Below are 22,932 nucleotides of genomic sequence, written 5' to 3'. Positions count from 1 at the left end.
CTAACAAATTTACTGAAGCTAAATCCAGTTTGCGAAGAACTTTGAGTCTATATAACTGCACAGAATAAACACAGGCAGCGAATTAAGTGCTGTATAGTGTTTACGTCGGTGTGGATGCGTCAGGAAAGGCAAGTAAAGGAGGAAGTGGAATGCGCTGCTGGCACGCGAGCCAACAGCTGAGGGCAGCAACGAGGCTGCTGCCAGGTCTGATATCTTCATTCCACGACGAGACAGTTTGTACTTTTAGTCGCTCCACAGCATTCCTGACCTGATGGTAAAACAGGAATCATGAAAATACTTTTTTACTGACGGCATTCGAACTGGACTGCTTCACAGTATTCGATAGTTACGAAAGCTTCGTATCAACCGTGAAAACACGCACACGAGCACACCAGAGGTGTACGACCTCCGTTTTGCACATACACTCGCTTGGACGCCGAGAGCGAGGATGTCTAACGCGACAGTGTAGAAAGTAATACGCTTCTCTGTTCGCTACGGGCGTGTGACCTAGAAACAGAAGGCTTTTGATTTTAATGACCTATTGTGATCGACCGCTGCGCGTTCACACGCTTCAGGGAACGGGCTGTCGTGGTCTTCATTCCGATAGCTGAGCAGGTGCTTAAACCCAGGGAAAGTCTTCCATGTAGGTCGTGGCCATCCAGTTCCTTGACTCCTCAGCCGATCCCGGCACCGCTACATTCTTCAACCGGCAATGGAGTTGCCCAACGGCAGGCAGATTTTGCCCGAATGGACTTCGGGCCTCCAGTTAACTCGGAGGACGGCTGCCCGTGCTGCGCCCGGCAGCTGATTCGCCCTTCGGGTGGCTCGGTGGCGCAGTCGCGCTCCACTGGCGTCCGTGAACTTTGCTGTCGCTCGGGATGACCAGAGGAACCAGTCACGACGCAAGGAACTACTGTGCCACATCGCGAGAGGCTATGGGCGACCACTTTTCCTCAGCTGCTCCGCGTTTTTAACGCCTCTGGTCTGTTCTGTCTTCAGTATCAGACCTTTTGTCTAAGGCACGTTCTGTGTCTAAAGTTTCGTCTCGTAATGCTGGAGACCTCCTCAGAGGCAAACGTCATCAGCTGATTTCCGAACTCAAACAAGTTCAGCAATCGAACTATTTATATATGATCATGCAACGGTTGGGTCATGACGTCACCCGACCACCGATTAACATTGTGGAGTCGCGCCGGCATGTTATGGAGCTTGTACAACTCACGAGTTCGTGCTATTTACTTTATTTAGTACTCAGACACACAACTTGGCTAATTTCACTCCTTCCTCTTTTCTGATATAGTTCTTTTTGTGCTTCTGAATTCCTACGGCCTCTTGTGCATTCTACCATAGTAATGATTGGACCTTGATAAGACAAGATAGCACATAATCGAACTTGCTGGTTCACTGGACCTAATGTACCTCGTACGATTTGCTGTTACCGAATTATCCGTGTTGCCCAGACGGCAATGTCTCTTATTTAAAAAACGCCATAGTTCACCGACAACTACTGGTAATAAATACCTCTTTGTTATAACCGATTTCAGTCCTGAGACGATCATTAGGTATCTCAAGATATTTAAAACAGCTTTATGGCGGCGATATAAAACTTACGACATCAAATAGCATAAAATCCATTATAACTCACTGTTACCTAGTAGTAAAATACATTACACAGTATATATATATATATATATATATATATATATATATATATATATATATATTGGTTTAGCCTATCGAGACTATACGTACATAAAATGAAAATTTACAGTGTCTGGTACATTGCATTACTGACCATGTAATATATTTTGCAACTTGAGAACACTGACTTGCGATGAATTTTACGCTATGTTTCATACTGCCTTGCAGGCTGTTGCAAATAATTTAAGATGAGCACTGAAACCGATTAGGATAATGAAGTACTTATCAGCGTCTCTGGCGGTGGAACTATAACGCTTTTCTAAATATTTACGAGCATCATCTCCACAAAATACGACTCCTCGTGTGTTCTTTAAGACGGGTGACACGTTTTAGTAGTTCCTTAATTGTTTTTGTAGACTCCTGCAGTGACAAGCGGTGGACTTAAGTCCTTCGCAGTAGTCAATACCGTAACTTCTTAGCACTCTGCTGCTACGATCTGTGAGTCATTTTACGAATGGAAGAAAAACTTTCGCTTTAGCTGATTCTTTTCCGCATGAAGCTCCAGATTTTTTTAGCATATATTGTTCTATTTATCTCTTCGTCAAAGTAGTCATTTTTTCTTAAAGTAATTCTTAAATGACTGAGCTTGTCCCCCAAGTTCTGTGACTCACACATTCTCCTGTCCCGGTCCTCCAATGCCTCAGACCACAGCCTAATGCGCATATAACTAAAATCACTAGGGATGTAAACACCGAACCTGAAAGCGTGTGTTGTATACTGTATATTCTGTATGGTTGTACTCTGGCTATTCTGCATATGCTGATACTCCGCCGCCAACAAACCAGACCCACAGCGCGAAATGCCCCAATGTCGATCTACTCGACTGTTGAATCTACATAGATATTCAATACTTTCGTCTCAACTGAAACAAATAAAGGATAAGCTGTGTCTCGTGTGCTTTGCAGGCGTTTTAATTTATAGATATTGGTGAAAGCGTCCTTTGCGACAAATGTATGGAACGAACAACAAAGCAGATGATAACAAACTGCCCCATATTCCCGTGATGAGTATCAAAATACAGAAGCCTTTTTGCTCACAGCACCTACGTAACAGATTTACACTCTAAAAGCTATAAAGACCAAACAACTTAATGGGAAGTTAGAATGCGGAGAACCAAGCCTGCGTATACGAAGTAGCTGTGTCGCTCTTCCGTATAGAATTCTTCTGATGAAACGAGAATCGTCGTCAGAATTTATAAGGCAAGAGGAGGAAATGTGATGGTTTCGCTATATTTCTTCAGAATGGCGAGATGGTTCCTTCAAGAAAACCACTGTAGATCACTTCCCTATTGTTGTTTAACGTAGCTGTTAGCATACTCAAGCTAATGGCTTCCTCGTACTCTTTCTTGTTTACCTTGTGTAAAGATGACGCAAATACACTAGCTTCACAAAAAAAGAAGAAAAAAACAGATCTTGAATGACTAGAGATAGGACGTTCATATTCACAGGACTTGTACATTAATATGGTCTGCGGCAATGATTAGCATTTTAGTCAGCTTGGTTCAGCATGCGTCCTGTTGCCTATTAGGCACAGGGCCCACCATGGGCCTGAACTTGTTCCATGCGTGATGGCATCGACGCGTACAAGGAGGGAATAGCGTACTGTGTCGTATAGCCGTCCATTCTGCATTCACCTGGTTCCAAAGTTCATCTGTGGCGGTTGGCATTGAATCAGAGCGCTGCAGCCATCGTTTCCCCATATTCCACACATTTTCGATTGGTGACAAATCTGGTGACCTGGCGGGTTACGGCAAAAGGCTGACATCCTGTGACACCAAGGAGGCACGTGTTCGTGCAGCAACATGTGGTCGTGCATTGTCTTGCTGAAAAATGGCGTCTGGTGTGCTGTGCAGAAAGGGTATGGCTACGGGTCGCTGGATCACATTGGTCACAGTGCCCTGGAAACACACCAACTGTGATTTGTGATTGCACCAAATAGCACCTCAGATAATGAGGCCTTGAGTCGACGCGGTACGTCTAGTGCGAATGCAGTCACTGTGATGCCGCTCCCCCTGTCTGCGGCGAAACAAAATGCGGGCATCATTTTCAAACAAACAGAACTTGGATTCTTTTAAAACACTGACTGATGCTATTCTCGACCCCAGTGATGTAGTTCCATACACCATAACCATCTAGAATGTTTCCGCACATTCGTCAAAGCTAGGCGGAGAAGTGGACGACGCGCACGTTCAAATGGCTCTGAGCACTATGGGACTTAACATCTATGGTCATTAGTCCCCTAGAACTTAGAACTACTTAAACCTAACTAACCTAAGGACAGCACACAACACCCAGCCATCACGAGGCAGAGAAAATCCCTGACCCCGCCGGGAATCGAACCCGGGAACCCGGGCGTGGGAAGCGAGAACGCTACCGCACGACCACGAGATGCGGGCGACGCGCACGTAATCCATGCCATAACGAAAGGCGACCATCACCCCTGGTAGTGTACGATGAGTTACACTGTTTCACTGTTGTGTTCTGCTTCTTCCGAATATGACAGCACATTGAAATTCCATGACTTTCTATTTATGAGCACGGAAAACCGACAGTATACCGTGCCAGCAAGACATCGGGACAAGTGATAAGACAGTTCCAAACAACCGGCCCAGAACAATTTCTATGGCCTATCCATCAAGTCGGATCCAGTTTTGAGCTCTGACAGGAAGTCATTAAAGTCTGCAGAAAATATGAAGCATGTTGTCCTACGATATCTACAATTGCTAAAACTCTAAATACGGCAGTAATCGCGTTAGATACGCCATCTGCATTTAACTTTCACGTATGTGTCGGTGATGTCGCTGCCAGCCAATCCGACACACGGCAGTGAACCACCATAGTCACTAAGAGTGGTTTAGTATTTTCCATATAGAGCATACACTTGAAAGCAGATATTAGATGAATTAGCCTACCGTGAATGTATAACTGTGCAAAGCCAAAGCATACAACTAACTGAGTCCGTAAGCAGTCACGAATGACTTGATTAATACTGTACGACGCGTTGAAGGTTTTAACTCTCGTCTGCAGATACTTCTGGACTGCAGTTGTCTTACAGATGCAGTTATTATAATTTAACTTAAACCACAATTTCGACTCTATTTATAATTACAGTCAGGTATCCATTTACATTTCGTAATATTTAGCTCATTCTACGTGAACAGCGCAATGAAATCCCCCACGTAAACACTATCGTACCGCACTGATTACACCATTTGTAACTCGTTTCCGTGTGTCAGGTCATTTTATTCTCCGATTGTACATTTTCTAGAATCATAGATTTTAACATAAAAGCTCAGTTATCTCCAGGCTCCGTTATGAATAAATTAAACATCTGCACTAGCATGTATTTTACTTCGCATTTAAAATTCAAAATTCGTGACATTTACTCCAGCATAGTGCCCATCTGATAGTAACATATCAAGAAGTATTTCAAAGGAGTCGTTTATTTAAGGTCTTAGGGTCTGCCAACGTTGAAGGGAAAGCAGATGCGATACTTCTCACATTTGACAAATATGTGGAAGAGGATTTAACGCGTACACCCACACAAGGAAGCATTTCTTCTTTCTATTAGGACTTTCAGGAGAAATGAGGAAAACTTAAATCTCTGTGGATGCTGCGCACTTCGGAGCGACGTTCTCCGAAATACTACGTTAGCGCCTCGAATATAAGTCGGTTGTATATTCCACTGCTGAAAATAGAAGAAAAATGATATCTGAGAAGCTACGATTTCAAAACGTCAATTCTTAGAAATTCTAGTACGAAAGGTTACGACGTATCTGACATCGGCTCGTGGGTGGAACGATGTGATTTATGCTACATGCAAGGTCAAGATCGCTGCAAGCTTGAATGACAATAGGTGTTCGAAGAAATTGCGAGAACCGTCCGAGCAGCGTACAGTGTGCAGGTCGTCTCTATCCATAACCGACCATACATCACACTGCACGTCGTGTCTGGCCTTGAATGAAAGAAGCGGCAGCATGAGCACGACTAAAGAAAATAGGAACGCAAGAGGAAGTGCGCGTTTCCACTCACTTATTTGCTATGCAATATTACTGGGTGTAATAGGTTTTATGAAGGCAAATACTATGAACTATACAGGGAAAACTGGCAGCTAGAGAATAACTGACTGACCAATACGGTTCGGTGCCCACGTCTTCTGTAGGCACCCGGGGAAAATTATCCTCCCATTATCGCAGATGAGTAACTCAAAGAATTCACGGAAAAGCCTGCGACTTAATAATAATCCTATGGATTATACGGGCCAGAGAATCAAAATCCTTGGTACAGGATTATACAAGGTCGGAGAATCAAAATCATTGGTACATTTTGGACTACAGAATGTTCTGGACTATAGGTGTTAATAATTGAAACTTGTGCTGCTCAAACACCCGAATCAAAGGAGGTACCTCAGTGAGTAAGATGCTGGACTCACATTCTAAAACTAAAACTAAACTCCGCCTGAACAGGCCACGAAGGCCCAACGGCATGGACCCGCCGCAGTGTTATCCTCAGCCCACAGGCATCATTGGAAGCGGATATGGAGGGGCATTTGGTTAGAACACCGCTTTCCCGGTCGTATGTCAGTTTACGAGACCGGAGCCGCTATTTCTCAATCAAGTAGCGCCTCAGTTCGCCACACAAGGTCTTAGTGCACCCTGCGTGCCAACAGCGCACGGCAGACCGGATGGTCACCCATCCAAGTGCTAGCCCAGCCCGACAGTGCTTAACTTCGGTGATCTGACGGGAACCAGCGTTACCACTCCGGCAAGGCCGTTGGTTATACTCACATTCGGTCGTCCTAATTCGGGTTTATTGCGAAACGCTTAAATCGCTTACAGAAAATGCCAGATTAGTTCTGTTGACAAGGATGCCAGTCCATCTTGATGCATGATTTAAGTCCTATCCGCAAATTCCATAATGCCAATGTTGGAATTGCTTCTCTGTGAAGACTAAAACTAATTTCTTGCTAGGTACTTTATATGGACGGGACGTAGAACCGTAAGTAAATAACGTATCACGAGCGACACTATAATCATCTGGCAAACTCAGCAAGACTTCCACTGATCAGCCAAAACACGATCACGGACCTCCGCGTGACTGAATGTCTCTTTGTCGCGTTTTGGGCACGTGATAAGTGGAGCAGAGACGAATGGGTGACCATACTAGTGACAATACGGGCCGCAAGAAAATCGGGTAATCCAATAACATAACAGACCTTGACAAAGGATAGATCGTTACGGCTAGGCGTCTGGGAACAAGCATTTTGGAAACGTTGAAGCTGGTTACCTGTTCGCGAGAGCCTCTACTGAACATAGTTGAAGGTCGGCGAAACCACGACTATGCGACAAGGTATTGGACATCCAAGCGCCATCACAGAAAGTGAATGTCGGATGCTTGTACGCTCTTTAAAGCAGGATAGGTGGACATATGTGACTGATATGACGACACAGTTCAACAGTGCTGGTGCTGGCACAAGTTCTGGATCGCACCGTTCAGAACACTGCGAACCCTACGGGCTCCAATGTTGACCGAACGACATAGTCAATTATGGCTACAGTGGGCACGGGATAATCGAGACTGGAGCGTGGATAAACGGAAACGTGTCGCATGGCCGGATCAATCTCCAGATCGACTGTCACGTCCAGGTACGCCGTCATCGAGACGAACTGCTGGTCGAAACAAACACTGCGCCACAGACGCAAGTCGGTCGGTGCAGTATTATGATACGACAACATTCGCCCTCGCCTCTATGGGACCTGCGGTAGCTGCTGGCTACGTGAACTTTACTGCAGACTAATTGCATTCCGTGGCACCTAATGTCTTCCTCGACGCCGATGGCATCTTCCAGAAGAATATCTCCCGTGTCACAATGCCAGAACCGTGTTACAGCGGTTTGGGGAGCATGATAGTAAACTCAAGTTGATGTACTGTCTACCAGATGTGCCTGATCTGAACCCAGTGGAACACATCTAGAACACTACACGCCAACTCCACGCCCACAGTCTACCAGTCCGTAATTTACTGGAATTACGCGACCTGGTGCCGAATACTTCCGCGAACCTACCAAATACTCCTCAAACCCATGCCACGCAGAGTCACCGTTGTATTGCATTCCAAATGTGGACCACCACGCTATGAAGAAGATGCTTATAATCTTTTAAGCCTCCCCCCTTACTCGGTGCGTACTGAATTAGCCAAATGCCCCATTTTTCTGCTCACAAAAACCACTCATACATTTGCAGGAAACCTGGGAACACTCCAAAAATGATACTTTTCAGTGTACCGTAAACAAGAAATGCTATACTTAAGCGGAGACTCTAAGCTACTGCATTCTGCTGATGTAAATCTTCAGCGTTGGCGGAAAAAAATGCAAATGACCGTAACTGCGCACATTATTCACTCGCCTAAATGTGAAGGCCAGTCGAAATAAAGTGCGGCAAGTGGACGTACATTTTACTTTATATTTCTTGCTTTACATGTTGTAAACTTAATGAATCCCGTAAATAGCAGTGGTGTTTCATTTTCTTTTTAACCTTCATTTCTTGCTCTTGTAGGTATGGACCGCCCGAAAAGTTCTGGGCATGTCTTCGTGTTCTAGAAGGAGAGCAAGGGGCATTCTCAATCGAGAGTATTTGGGTGTGGATTCAGAGTTGCGGCATTTGTCTTATGACCAAGAGAAGCCACCCGAAAGCCTTGATCGCTGTTGTTGGGACAACATCCCGAGTCAAAAACATGCTTGACCGCCTTGTAAAACAGGATACGTGGACATCTGTGGCAGATACGTGCATGTAGCTGTTAGTATACGTTCTCGTGTGGGACGCCGACGAATTGTATTACAAGTAGGGACGTTTACCCGACCGATGAATCAATTTCATTTCTTATTTCTAATGTAATCCGCAGTCAAGGCTTATTCTTGGCGGTGCGATCCATTTCAAGGCACAAATCTGTACAGCCATATCCTAAGCAGCTGAGAGTTAGGCGGAGAACATCCCCGCTGAGAATATTTGGAAGGGTCTTTCCAAGCATGGTCGAAACTAAGTGATTGGAATATTTTAACCGTGTTTCCTGACTAGTATAGGCCAGAGAAGCAGATTAACGCCTGATACATGTATACGTGTCCAACGGGGTAGAATCAGTGATCAGTTCGACATGTAAGGCAGTGTACCTCGAACCAATAGATTTGCGTGCGGCTGAAAATGTAAGTAAATATTCGAGGATTCATCTGTGAGTTTCCGATTATCAACATAACACAATAAACGCCATAAAAAACAAACAGGAAAAGCACTTCGGTAATTTCTCGATGGTAAAGGGCAGACAGAGGAACATTTCACTATAGAAAATGCACAATTGCAGCTTCTCTGATCTTTTACTTAGGAAATACATTAGCACAACGCGTTCGGAGACACTCTGCTGACAGATGCGTACGCAGAGAAGCACTTGCTATCGTATCGTTGTACGAAACAAAGCAAAAGTTAAATATCTAATGAAATCTTTACTTCTTCCTCCAACGTGACTCGTGCTCCGAAAACAGTGTTCGAATTTAGTGATATGCCCAGGTAATGAAATAAGCCCACGTTGACAATAGAGGAGGGCAGAGCGTCGGTGAAACGAAGGCGACAATTCGTTTGATTAACACCACACGACAGAAACAGAACTTTTATGCCATATTAACGACAGTATAAAGTATAGCCACGGACGTATTCTTACGTAGTATGGCAACTTGGTGGTTTCTTTGCCTGTATTTTGCTTGGCTGCAAAGAAAGTGGGCTCGAGGAGGGGAGGAAGATTAATTGGCCTATTATCACGGAGACAACAATACATGAAAAAGTAGTTAGCTTAGAAATGGTGGATGTCTTGCCTCCATTTTTCTAACACCGTGGGACTTGCTGGCCTCGTTCCATTTGCTTGGTGTAGGCCTTCTGCTTCTGTTGACATCCTAAAAAGCATCAAGGATATCCGGATTCATGTTTGCGAGGTGACAAAACAAAACCTTTTGTGTGTGTGTGTGTGTGTGTGTGTGTGTGTGTGTGTGTGTTTGACGTGCTCCTGACGAAAGGCACTTTTATGGAACGATGATGAAAGGCTCTTCACTGAGTAATTGTAATTACCAGTACAACACACACAGTGCTACTGTAATAGCTTCATGCGTAGGGATGTCACGTTGCAGCACAAGAGCTACAAGGCCCAAAACATAGGATAAGACTCTTCTGGAGATATCAAACTTTCGATTCAAAGTGAAATTTTGCAATCTTGGGTGATCCAGAGCCGTACAATCTGGCGTTTCATATGTAAAATGCAGCGATGAAAAGAGAAACGAAAGAAAAATAACGTTAAGGTGAGGAGATGGCTGTTACCTATCTTATGTGAAAAACGAGCGAACATACAAATGTGTGGAGAGCCAGTTTCAAAGAGAATAAAGAGACGATCTACTACTGTCATTAAATTCTTCATTTGTGTGGCCATATTGTCTGTAATTGCTTTATAATTCTTGAGGGTGTTTTAGTTCTCTCGTTGCAACGACAAAAATGCATGTTTTTTTCCACCAGACGCGTTTCTCTTTATTGAGGAATAGCATCATCAGTCGTCTGTAACTGAGTTATATACATTTTGATTTGTTGCGGGATCGAAAAACAGTTCGTTAACAATATATTGGTTTGTACTTACGGTGATTTTCGCTTGCTTTCTCGCTTACATCGGGAAATTCCGTCTGCTAGCACATCGTTGATGTTTTTCTGCCGCGCGGCATTAGCCGAGCGGTCTAGGGCGTTGCAGTCATGGACTGTGCGGCTGGTCCCGGCGGAGGTTCGAGTCCTCCCTCGGGCATGGGTGTGTGTGTTTGTCCTTATGATACTTTAGGTTAAGTAGTGTGTAAGCTTAGGGACTGATGACATTAGTAGTTAAGTCCCATAAGATTTCACACACATTTGAACATTTTTTTAAAATGTTTTTCTTCTTTGGTCACTGATTCTCCAATGTAAGCGAGACAACAACCGAAAATCAACATACTATTAACTAATTGTTTTTCGATCCAAAAGCTTTTATTACAGACCTCTGATGATGCTTTACCTCAATAAAGTGAAACGCGTCTGGTGGAACAAAAAACAAAAAAATAAAAAAATAAATAAACAATACGCATTTTTGTAATTGCAACGACAGAACAAAACTACCCTCAAGAAAATATGTCCTATCGATTCGTTCTCGTCTAACAAATTTTGTTGTTCGATCTCTTTCATCCAAATTTACTCTCACCCGAAAACCAAACACAAACATATATTCATCATTTGGATTTCCAGCTCCTTATGTTGACCGTGTTTGCAGTTAAAATTGTAGGATGTGGGGTCCGCCAGTTATGCAAAACACCGTTTTTCCCAAGTACTCAAACATGTTTCAGCACCACTGTGCTATCTTTAGTGGGTTCCCGTTTTATTTACTCTTTACACTTGGTGTTGTACAAAAGACGTGTTACATTTACGTGTGCATCACGGCACCTCACCATGATGCGCAGAATAAAAGGGCTTGCCGCACGAAAACATGACAAGCTACCTGTAGTAAATAATACACAAGTGATCCGGAAAAATCATGCACATCTAGTGTAAAGAACAAATAAAACGGAAACCCACTGATGATGGCACAGTGGTGCTGAAACATGTTTGGGTTCTGAGAAAAAAAGGTGTTTTGCATAACTGGCGCGCCTCACATCCTACAAATTCAAACACAAACAGTTTGCGCAACAAGCTTTCAGTAAAAGTTCTCGCGCGGTATCGGCAACTGGACGACGCTACGGACGTTGAACATAATACGTATATATGAACTGCCGGTGAAGTTCCTTCAGAAGATGCCCGCCGAAGTGGCCGTGCGGTTAAAGGCGCTGCAGTCTGGAACCGCAAGACCGCTACGGTCGCAGGTTCGAATCCTGCCTCGGGCATGGATGTTTGTGATGTCCTTAGGTTAGTTAGGTTTAACTAGTTCTAAATTCTAGGACCACAAATAAAAGGGGACCTCAGCAGTTGAGTCCCATAGTGCTCAGAGCCATTTGAACCTTCAGAAGATGCTAAAACACGTATCTCATGTTGTTGTTGTGGTCTTCAGTCCAGAGACTGGTTTGATGCAGCTCTCCACGCTACTCCATCCTGTGCAAGCTTCTTCATCTCCCAGTACCTACTGCAACCTACATCCTTCTGAATCTGTTTAGTGTACTCATCTCTTGGTCTCCCTCTACGATTTTTACCCTCCACGCTCCCCTCCAATACTAAATTGGTGATCCCTTGATGCCTCATAATATGCCCTACTAACCGATCCCTTCTTCTAGTCAAGTTGTGCCACAAATTTCTCTTCTCCCCAATTCTATTCAATACCTCCTCATTAGTAATGCGATCTACCCATCTAATCTTCAGCATTCTTCTGTAGCACCATATTTCGAAAGCTTCTATTCTCTTCTTGTCTAAACTATTTATCGTCCATGTTTCACTTCCATACATGGCTACACTCCATACAAATACTTTCAGAAACGACTTCCTGACACTTAAATCTATACTCGATGTTAACAAATTTCTCTTCTTCTCAAACGCTTTCCTTGCCAGTCTACATTTTATATCGTCTCTACTTCGACCGTCATCAGTTATTTTGCTCCCCAAAGATCAAAACTCATTTACTACTTTAAGCGTCTCATTTCCTAATTTAATTCCTGCAGCATCACCCGATTTGACTCGACTACGTATCTCGTAGTACGCCGAAATGTGGTGTACTGATACCTGGATTCTCTTCGACAGCATGTGGTCCAAATGGGCGTACGGGTAAATTATCCACCTCCACCCACCGTTTGTGGTGTTCCTTCCCATGGCTGTAAACAGGAGCCCTGATACGCCCTGTGTGTCAAAATGCGTAAGAGACATTGCTCGTAAGTCAAGTCCGGCAGCGCTACAGGTTTCACACTGGAAAGTCTGCCGACTGATATGTCTCTGAGAGCTAACTTTGTTGCGTTATTGCCTGACTTCAGAGCCACAAAAGTGAAATTTCCTTGATGTAATCAAAGGTGTTGGAGGAGACTGAGAGTGGAGATACTGCTGTACGAATACTGGTGGCGCAGTTGGAGACAGACGTGGTGGGGCACTCACTTGTGATGAGGACGGCGAACATGATGAGGAAGCCGGCCGCCGTGGCGAAGTACTGGCGGATGCCCTTGGCCTCCCGCTGGAGGATCTCGAAGAAGACGACGTAGAGCAGCGTGCCGCACGCCAGGCCCTGCAGCGTCGCCGTCGCCGCCGACGAGCCCACGCTGGAGCCCTCCTCCGTCTGCAACAGACACATCCCGTGGTCGAGACACGTCGTTCACCCACCACAAATAAAAGGAAAATGGTGTGGCACTGCTCTCTGGAGGGCTCCAAGTGATAAGCGCAGCCGCACTAACGTGAAAAGTTTTCACTCTACATCTACATCTGCATTTATACTCCGCAAGCCACCCAACGGTGTGTGGCGGAGGGCAATTTACGTGCCACTGTCATTACCTCCCTTTCCTGTTCCAGTCGCGTATGGTTCGCGGGAAGAACGGCTGCCGGAAAGCCCCTGTGAGCGCTCGAATCTCTCTAATTTTACATTCGTGATCTCCTCGGGAGGTATAAGTAGGGGGGAAGCAATATATTCGATACCTCATCCAGAAACGCACCCTCTCGAAACCTGTACAGCAAGCTACACCGCGATGCAGAGCGCCTCTCTTGCAGAGTCTGCCACTTGAGTTTGCTAAACATCTCCGTAACGCTGTCACGCTTACCGAATAACCCTGTGACGAAACGCGCCGCTCTTCTTTGGATCATCTCTATCTCCTCTGTCAACCCGACCTGGTACGGATCCCACACTGATGAGCAATACTCAAGTATAGGTCGAACGAGTGTTTTGTAAGCCACCTCCTTTGTTGATGGACTGCATTTTCTAAGGACTCTCCCAATGACTCTCAACCTGGTACCCGCCTTACCAACAATTAATTTTATATGATCATTCCACTTCAAATCGTTCCGCACGCATACTCCCAGATATTTTACAGAAGTAACTGCTACTAGTGTTTGTTCCGCTATCATATAATCATACAATAAAGGATCCTTCTTTCTATGTATTCGCAATACATTTCATTTGTCTATGTTAAGGGTCAGTTGCCACTCCCTGCACCAAGTGCCTATCCGCTGCAGATCTTCCTGCATTTCGCTACAATTTTCTAATGCTGCAACTTCTGTGTATACTACAGCATCATCCGCGAAAAGCCGCATGGAACTTCCGACACTATCTACTAGGTCATTTATATATATTGTGAAAAGCAATGGTCCCATAACACTCCCCTGTGGCACGCCAGAGGTTACTTTAACGTCTGTAGACGTCTCTCCATTGATAACAACATGCTGTGTTCTGTTTGCTAAAAACTCTTCAATCCAGCCACACAGCTGGTCTGATATTCCGTAAGCTCTTACTTTGTTTATCAGGCGACAGTGCGGAACTGTATCGAACGCCTTCCGGAAGTCATGGAAAATGGCACCTACCTGGGAGCCTGTATTCAATATTTTCTGGGTCTCACGAACAAATAAAGCTAGTTGGGTCTCACACGATCGCCGTTTCCGGAATCCATGTCGATTCCTGCAGAGTAGATTCTGGGTTTCCAGAAATGACATGATGCGCGAGCAAAAAACATGTTCTAAAATTCTACAACAGATCGATGTCAGAGATATAGGCCTATAGCTTTGCGCATCTGCTCGACGCCCCTTCTTGAAAACTGGAACTACCTGTACTCTTTTCCAATCATTTGGAACCTTTCGTTCCTCTAGAGACCTGCGGTACACGGCTGTTAGAAGGGAGTCAAGTTCTTTCGCGTACCCTGTGTAGAATCGAATTGGTATCCCGTCAGGTCCAGTGGACTTTCCTCTGTTGAGTGATTTCAGTTGCTTTTCTATTCCTTAGACACTTATTTCTATGTCAGCCATGTCTCTGTGCCGCATACACAAGAACCGCAATCCGCAGCACGACGCACCAAACAAACATGTCTGTGTCTAACGAAGAACAGCCAGAAAAATCATCTAGAGGAAATTCAGCGTCATATAAACTGGAATATTATCTGGAGACATTTACACAGCAAAGTTCCATCGAAGTTCTGTCATTATGATACATGATCGTGAACGAAAAAAATACCAACAAACGAAACATCATAAAACATTCACTTCAGCACTACTTTCACACTTGAAACATGTGGTCTCTTTGATACGCTTACTCCCGGGTTCACCTGCGGAACCACATCTGGGATCTGGTCTTACATCCCAAGGAGGCTTGCGAGTACAAATCGCACAACAGCAGATTGCACTGACGTAAGGGAATGGTAAGGCCGCAAAAGCTGCGATACACACAATCAAAAAGCAACGCGGCAATGTCAATGGTCGAGCACACGCTACTTACAAAATTCACAATCGACCAGCCGTTTTCAATGGTTAATTATTACTCATATATGCAACTATGACGTTCCTAAAGAACCATGCTGAATTATTTGGCTGTTAGCTGAACACAATGATCACATCATCTGAGTGAAGAAGAGGAAGGGAAAAAAAGGAATCTGTAACAGTGGTCAGATAAAACTGAAATGTTCCAAAGTGTACAGATTTTATTCACATGATATAAGATAACCCAGAAACACCACAAGGAAATATTTGTATTATACTTCCAAACTTTAATGTTTTCTTGTATTATCACTATGCACAATAGTTTCTGAAGTTATTAACACTAAATTTCCTTTAAAAAAAACGCCGTCCGATACCTAACGTAAAGTTGTGTAGATCATAGCATTCTGCTAGAAAACGCTTAAGTTCTATGAAATTAATGTTACTGCGAACAACTGATTTTTGTATTATTCTTTCGTCCTGAGTGGGATACAGCCACCTCTTTCTCAGTCTTCCAGGTATTTTCTCGGACTTAACAGGATAGGATTACATTTATTCAAAAATTCCATAGCTCTTTTTAAATCAATGTTTGATTTTGATGAATGAGAATTAATGGGTAATGGTTGATAATATTTGATTGAATGTTGTAAGAAATCCGTTTGATGGTTAGTATACAGCTTACACAAGGTGCGTCTGAGAAGTTCAGTGAATGCTCTCAGAAAATGAAGGAAACAAAGAGTTACGAACAATACACTTGTACTGGCGTTCTGAGTAACCATCATTAGCTACTACACACTTCTGACATCGGCTGTGAAGCTGGTGGGGACCGTCAGAAAACGCTTCTTGTGGAATCACTCGAAGCACCGTCGTCACAGGCTGTTGGCTATCTTTACAGGAAATGAGACCTGGTGTTACCAATACATCCGGAAACCAAGCGACAGTCAGTGGCATGCTGTTCATCGTCTTCCCCACCTCCCAAAAAAATTCGCCTGACAAAATTCAAGATTAAGAAGATGTTGATAGGCTTTTTCGATAGCAACGGCTCGACCCGCCATGAATTTCTAACTCCGGGTGGAGGGGGGAGGGAGGCGGGGGGGGGGGGGGAGAAGGGGAGAGGCAATACACTTGCCAGGACAGTCGCTTGGTCATCGGATCGTACTTGTAGCACCAGATATCGTCTCCTGTAATGATGCGGATATCCAACAACGCATGACCACGGTGATTCGAGCGATTCCCCGAGAACATTTTGCTAACACTTTCCAACAGCTTTACAACCGCAGCTCATGGTGATTACTTTGAAGGCCAGTACAGGCATTTTGTTTGTTACTCTTGTTTACTTTATTTCCTGATTCTATATACCAAACTTTCCTGATATCTCTTACTTCTACACTGTCACATTCAAGTAATGGGTAAGGGATGGTGGGTTAAGGTGGCCACTCTAAGGTAAATTGAATTTCCATCACACCATGGCTATCGGTAGAAAGTCGTCGTTTGCATATTCTGAATTTACATATCATAAGGTATCACTCTAAATATTTGCAAGTACAAAAATACACAGTGAACAGAATGAACATTTCGTAGGCGCCAGTCTTCCGAAACTAATAGGGTAAAGCGGCCAGTCCAGTCATACGTACTCGGAAAGTGGACATCAATCCTCTTTCAGCTGAAGTAATGCCATATTGGCTGGGCGTCTTCCTTTAAGTGGAAACACTTTGGTGTTCTTGACCTTCTTGTTCTTGTTCTTTATTGAACACGCTTCATAAGTTTCCCGCAATCTTTTTTACCACCTACAGCATCTCTATTTTTCCTAGAGCTCTTCTTCTCAGCGCATGTAATACCTGAAATTGCTTTCCTGCTATAGAAGAACGCATCTAATTATTCTTTAGCGACTCAGTCGCATTTTCCATCGCAACGCGGTCACATGTTTGTTGCTTCGGTTTCTGGACATATTTTCTACGCACCATGATGCTCTAGTATCTCAAAGAATACCAAGTAGCTAAATCAGACCGTTTTCAATCATATTTTTGTATTACGGGAAATATAAGAGAACAGAGGTGGTTTTGTAGTTTTAAATAACATTAATTTATTAATCCAAAATCGTCACAAAGGGGTGCAACGATGGGTGGTAGTTTTGAATGTAATAGGATATAGAAATCGGTCTGTAGTATTATGTGTAATGCATTTAAGTAACAAACTCTCAAAGGGGTAAAGAGATTGAAAATAAACTTTTGCAAAAAATGCCTGACTCGGCCACTTTTCCCAACGAGTAGCGTGGCCATTTTTTCCCGATAGGATCCCATGTCAGCCATTAATGGTTCGTAAATGAAACTATCAAACCGAAAGAAACAACAAAGAACCACATTTTCACACCGAAAACAGTGTTTACACACTGATATTGCAAACAAGTGTTGCTCTAAGTTTAAATGAGATAACAAGAATAATATAAATGACTTGCCTGAAAATATTTACTTGAAAATAACGGAACAAGCTTCCTCTGTGAAACTCACTGACAACGATACTGGTGTATACAAGAACTGATGTGATCCCTTCTGGGCAGGCAGCAACGCTGTTTAGGGCAAAACATAGGCAGTGGCCACTTCCGCCCCCTCGCTTCCTCTCTGACCACTTACCCCACCTTCCCCGTTTCATAGTGTGGTTGGTGAAGATGGTTAGGGAACGTTCAATTAATACGTCTTATGCTGACGATTATTCGGATTAAAGGTGTGGAACCAGGACTTCGAGAGAATGTTCATCTCTGAAAGGCTGGAATTTCCGTAGCGTTATTCTCCATCTACATCCACACTCGGCAATCCACCTGACGGTGTGTGGCGGAGAGTACTTTGAGTACCTCTATCGGTTCTCCCCTCTATTCCAGTCTCGTATTGTTCGTGGAAAGAAAGATTGTCGGTATGCCTCTGTGTGGGCTCTAATCTCTCTTATTTTATCCTCGTGGTCTCTTCGTGAGATATACGTAGGAGGGAGCAATATACTGCTTGACTCCTCGGTGAAGGTATGTTCTCGAAACTTCAACAAAAGCCCGTACCGAGCTACTGAGCGTCTCTCCTGCAGAGTCTTCCACTGAAGTTTATCTATCATTTCTGTAACGCTTTCGCAATTACTAAATGATCCTGTAACGAAGCGCGCCGCTCTCCGTTGGATCTTCTGTATCTCTTCTATCAACCCTATCTGGTACGGATCCCAGTTGGTGAGCAATATTCAAGCAGTGGCCGAACAAGTGTACTGTAACCTACTTCCTTTGTTTTCTGATTGCATTTCCTTAGGATTCTTCCAATGAATCTCAGTCTGGCATCTGCTTTACCGACGATCAACTTTATATGATCATTCCATTTTAAATCACACCTAATGCCTACTCCCAGATAATTTATGGAATTAACTGCTTCCAGTTGCTGACCTGCTATCATGTAATGAACAACGAGAGGGACTCCCGCATCATTTCTCACGAATATTATCTGTATTAGTTGGAACAGGGCCGATATTTCGAACGAATACGAGAAAACCGCCCACTAGAGTTCCCTGCTCCCAGAAAGTACCAAATACAGCTGGCATTGATAGATGGCGCAGAGTGAGGGCCGCGCTCATAAACCAGCGTTTGCGTCGTAACGGGAGCGCTGGCGGCTGTAAAACGGACGGGTAAGCAAAGGAAATGGGGGGCGTCGACCGTAAAGGCTGGTATGAAGCGCCAGCATGCTTACTCAGCGATTACACTCGCGTAGCCAGCCGACGGACCCGGACTAATCCAGAGGAGCGGGTTAGGCCTTAGCTCATTCTATACCCGACTGCCATGAAATGGTGAGCACGAGGAAAGAGGCAGGGGGCGAGAGGCGCGGGAGATTTGGAGGTTGCTTCTCGAATCCTTGACGCATATCAAAGTGGCTCCGAATCCCTTCTCAGCGGGTCTCACTGCCACCAGTTTCCCGACTTTTTCCATTTTCATAGAACTACAGCATGATCAGTCAGCCTTGTGACGATAACTGAGGAGTTTATCGAAGGTGAAACAGCTGCTCTGGCTTGAAAAATCCGGCATAAACGGACGGGTAGTTGACATGCTAACATTCCCCTCAAAAAGCATACAATGACGTCATTATACACTGGTTTGTTCGATACCGTGGATCCTGGGCCTGATCTGGGATATTAATGTATAACGACTTGAATAATAGCGTCGCATGTCTGTGGTTGTAGTGGTTCTTCATTGCAAAGTGTCTTGGTCTCATCTCTCAAATTTCCCCCTCCGCCCCCCCCCCCCAAAAAAAAATCACATACACCTCCTTCCAGTACCAAACTGACGATTCCTTGATCCGTCATGATATGTCCTATCAACCGATTTCTCATTTAATCATGTTTTGCCACGAATTTCTTTTCTCCCCAGTTCGATTGAGCACCCTGACATTAGTTATCCGATTACGCCGCTTATCTTAACCACATTTCAAAACCTCCACTTCTCTTCTTGTCTGTACTGTTTATCGCCCATGTTTCATTTCCATACAAGGGCTACATTACAGACTACCACCTTCAGAAAAGACTTCGCAAGATTTAAATTTATACTTCATATCATCATTTTTCACAAATACCATTCCCGTTACGGTATCTACAGGGATAGACAAAAAGGCAGAAACGCCAAAAACTCAGCACATAACCATGGGTAGTATGCTGTAGGAAACCCTTAGCGTTCAAAAGAGCGTCCTGTCGTCTGCGAATGGACAAACACGAGGCCTGTATGGTTTTCGAGGGAATCCTATAACATTCTTACAGCACAATGGTGGCTACTTTAGGAAACGACAATGGAGAGTCATAGCGATCAGTGACCTTTCTCTCCGAAGTAGACCTCAACGGCTCGATAATACTGAAATCTGGTGACTGGCGGTCAGGGGAAACGCGATAATTCATCCTCCTGTTCACAAAACCACTGAGTGAACGGAGGCTCTGTCTTCTCGCAACACAGTATGACCTTTGAGGAACAAATATTTGTACCATGTGATGGACCTGATCAATGATTACGGTCACATAATTCTTCTCAGTTGTGAGACTATACATAGTAACCATACGGGCGCCGGCCAGACTGGCCGAGCGGTTCTAGGCGCTACAGTCTGGAACCGCGCGACCGCTACGGTCGCAGGTTCGAATCCTGCCTCGGGCATGGATGTGTGCGATGTCCTTAGGTTAGTTAGGTTTAAGTAGTTATAAGTTCTAGGGGACTGATGACCTCAGAAGTTAAGTCCCATAGTGCTCAGAGTCATTTAACCATACGGGCCATGGAATACAACGATGTGGCTGCCCAAATAAACACCGAACCGCCGGCATGTTCCGCTCTACGGGCGTAAACGTGGCCATAAGTTGGGAATAGTGTGGAACAAGACTCATCCGATCAAATGACATTCTTCCATCGCTCCAAAGTTCAGGTTTTATGGCTTCAGCAGCACGTCTTCCTATTACAGACATTTGCATCACTGTTGAGTGTTTTGCAATCACGGCTCACCCTCTAATTCCCTGCTGATGGAGCTTCCTAAATGTTTCGTGCTGACAGGCTGCGCGAGTGTGACATTCAGATCTGCAGGGTTTATTCAGCTGCCTTACTCTTATTCTGCGTCACAGTGCTGTTTAATAACCAACTGTAACGATCACTCACACACTTTCGACTGCGTTCTGACTTGGCGGATGATGTTTTCACGCTTTCCTTTTATGAGCTATAAATCTACAAAACGGTGCCCCTTGAAACACTAAACACTTTGGCTCCTTTGGTTAAGGGCACCAACAATTTTCCCGCGGTCGAATACCCGTAGCTCGGATATAACGGACTCACAACCACACAGAACACTGTTCTGACCGCGACTGACACATGCATCGTATTGACGACTTTGGTTCAAAATAATGGTTCAAATGGCTCAGAGCACTATGGGACTTAACTTCTGAGGTAATCAGTCCCCTAGAACTTAGAACTACCTAAACCTAACTAACCTAAGGACATCACACACATCAATGCCCGAAGTAGGATTCCAACTTGCGACCGTAGCGGTCGCCCGGTTCCGGACTGAAGTGCCTAGAACCGCTCGGCCACCCCGGCCGGCTTGACGACTTTGCGCAGGGGCCGTTCGTAATCAAATATGACAGCCCAGCCTTCAGGCTTCCCTGGCACCTGCATTTATTTTCAAGCGTACATTTCTCACAGTGTTTCCATATTTTTGTCCACCCCCTGTATATGTGTGTATGTGTTTTCCAAGATAGCTCTGGAACATCTACATCTACATCCATACTCCGCAAGCCACCTGACGGTGTGTGGCGGAGGGCACCTTGAGTACCTCAATCGGTTCTTCCTTCTATTCCAGTCTCGTATTATTCGTGGAAAGAAAGATTGTCGGTATGCCTCTGTGTGGGCTCTAATCTCTCTGATTTTATTCTCGTGGTCTCTTCGCGAGATATACGTAGGAGGGAGCAATATACTGCTTGACTCCTCGGTGAAGGTATGTTCTCGAAACTTCAACAAAAGCCCGTACCGAGCTACTGAGCGTCTCTCCTACAGAGTCCTCCACTGGACTTTATCTATCATCTCCGTAACGCTTTCGCGATTACTAAATGATCCTGTAGCGAAGCGCGCTGCTCTCCGTTGGATCTTCTCTATTTCTATCAACCCTATCTGATACGGATCCCACACCGCTGAGCAGTATTCAAGCAGTGGGCGAACAAGTGTAATGTAACCCACTTCCTTTGTTTTCGGACTGAATTTCCTTAAGATTCATCCAATGAATCTCAGTCTGGCATCTGTTTTACCGATGATTAATTTTATATGGTCATTCCAATTTAAATCATTCCTAACGCCTACTCCCAGATAATTTATGGAATTAACTGCTTCCAGTTGCTGACCTGCTATATTGTAGCTAAGTGATAAAGGATCTTTCTTTCTATGTATTTGCAGCACATTACACTTGTCTAAATTGAGCAATTCCAGACAAAATTCGTATGTATATGAAGTAAGGCAGGAAGATTACGGCATAACGTGTCGTCGACGATGAGGTCGTTAGAGGCGCATCACATCCCGGATTGCGGAGGGCGTCGTCTGGACCTTCTGTGAAGGAACCAGTCCGACATTTGTCTTGAGTAATTTAGGGAAATGGCAGAGAAAGCTGTATGTACATGGTCTGACGGGGTCTTGAACTGCCTCCTCCCAATACAAGAGTCCAGTGCCCTCCCGCTGCGCCACCTCGCTCGGTGGCATGTATATGACTTACTGTCTTGTGAAATATACTAGTAAGATATGACTAGCGAGGTAAAATCCACAGGGCTCTTCGACGCGAAGTAACCGGGCAGCACAGGGTCATAAACTAGTTACGCAATATTCTTCTGCACTGTCACATTTTAAAGTCTCTTATGCGAGAGAAGACGACGATCGAATTCGAACTTCTGACAATGGTGTTGTCGCGACAGAATCAGCTCTTATATCTTTTAAGATAGCGCCAAAATCCGCCAGTTAAATGTCCAGATTTCTGTGCAGTCGCTGTGATTTGCAGATCTCTACTGCCCACCTCAAGTGTTACATTTAGATACAGTATCTCCGCACATTGTGAATTTATATTTATGGCGTCAGAGATGCGTATCTTGTGACCGTAACGCCGCTGATAAAGACGGCGCCTCAAGTTCAGAACGGTCCCTGCCTCCGCAGAAGCCCTTGCCCCAGTTTTATTTCAGGTCGCTGTTAAAGAACGGAGACCAGCTCAACAGTTAATAAATCCAGTGGAGGAATGTGGCAGAAAAGGAGCATCTTGCCAATACCGAAGTGGAACGCAAAACCTTTTGTTTTTTAGTCAATCATAAAA

The 22,932-nt window shown here is 44.5% G+C and overlaps 1 protein-coding gene across 2 annotated transcripts in view; it reads right to left on the bottom strand.

The window, feature by feature from the left end:
• The window catches only part of LOC126459643 (uncharacterized), a 132,375-nt gene that overhangs the window by 34,793 nt on the left and 74,650 nt on the right, over positions 1-22,932 (bottom strand). For both annotated transcript variants that reach the window (XM_050095874.1, XM_050095875.1), the window contains one exon: positions 12,815-12,992. In XM_050095874.1, the coding sequence (XP_049951831.1) occupies positions 12,815-12,992 (178 nt within the window). The remainder of the gene's footprint in view (positions 1-12,814; positions 12,993-22,932) is intronic.

This window comes from Schistocerca serialis, chromosome 1 (assembly GCF_023864345.2).
Source record: "Schistocerca serialis cubense isolate TAMUIC-IGC-003099 chromosome 1, iqSchSeri2.2, whole genome shotgun sequence".
Taxonomy (NCBI): Eukaryota; Metazoa; Arthropoda; class Insecta; order Orthoptera; family Acrididae; genus Schistocerca; species Schistocerca serialis.
Note: the sequence above shows the minus strand (reverse complement) of the source record. Positions and strands in the feature narration are given on the sequence as shown.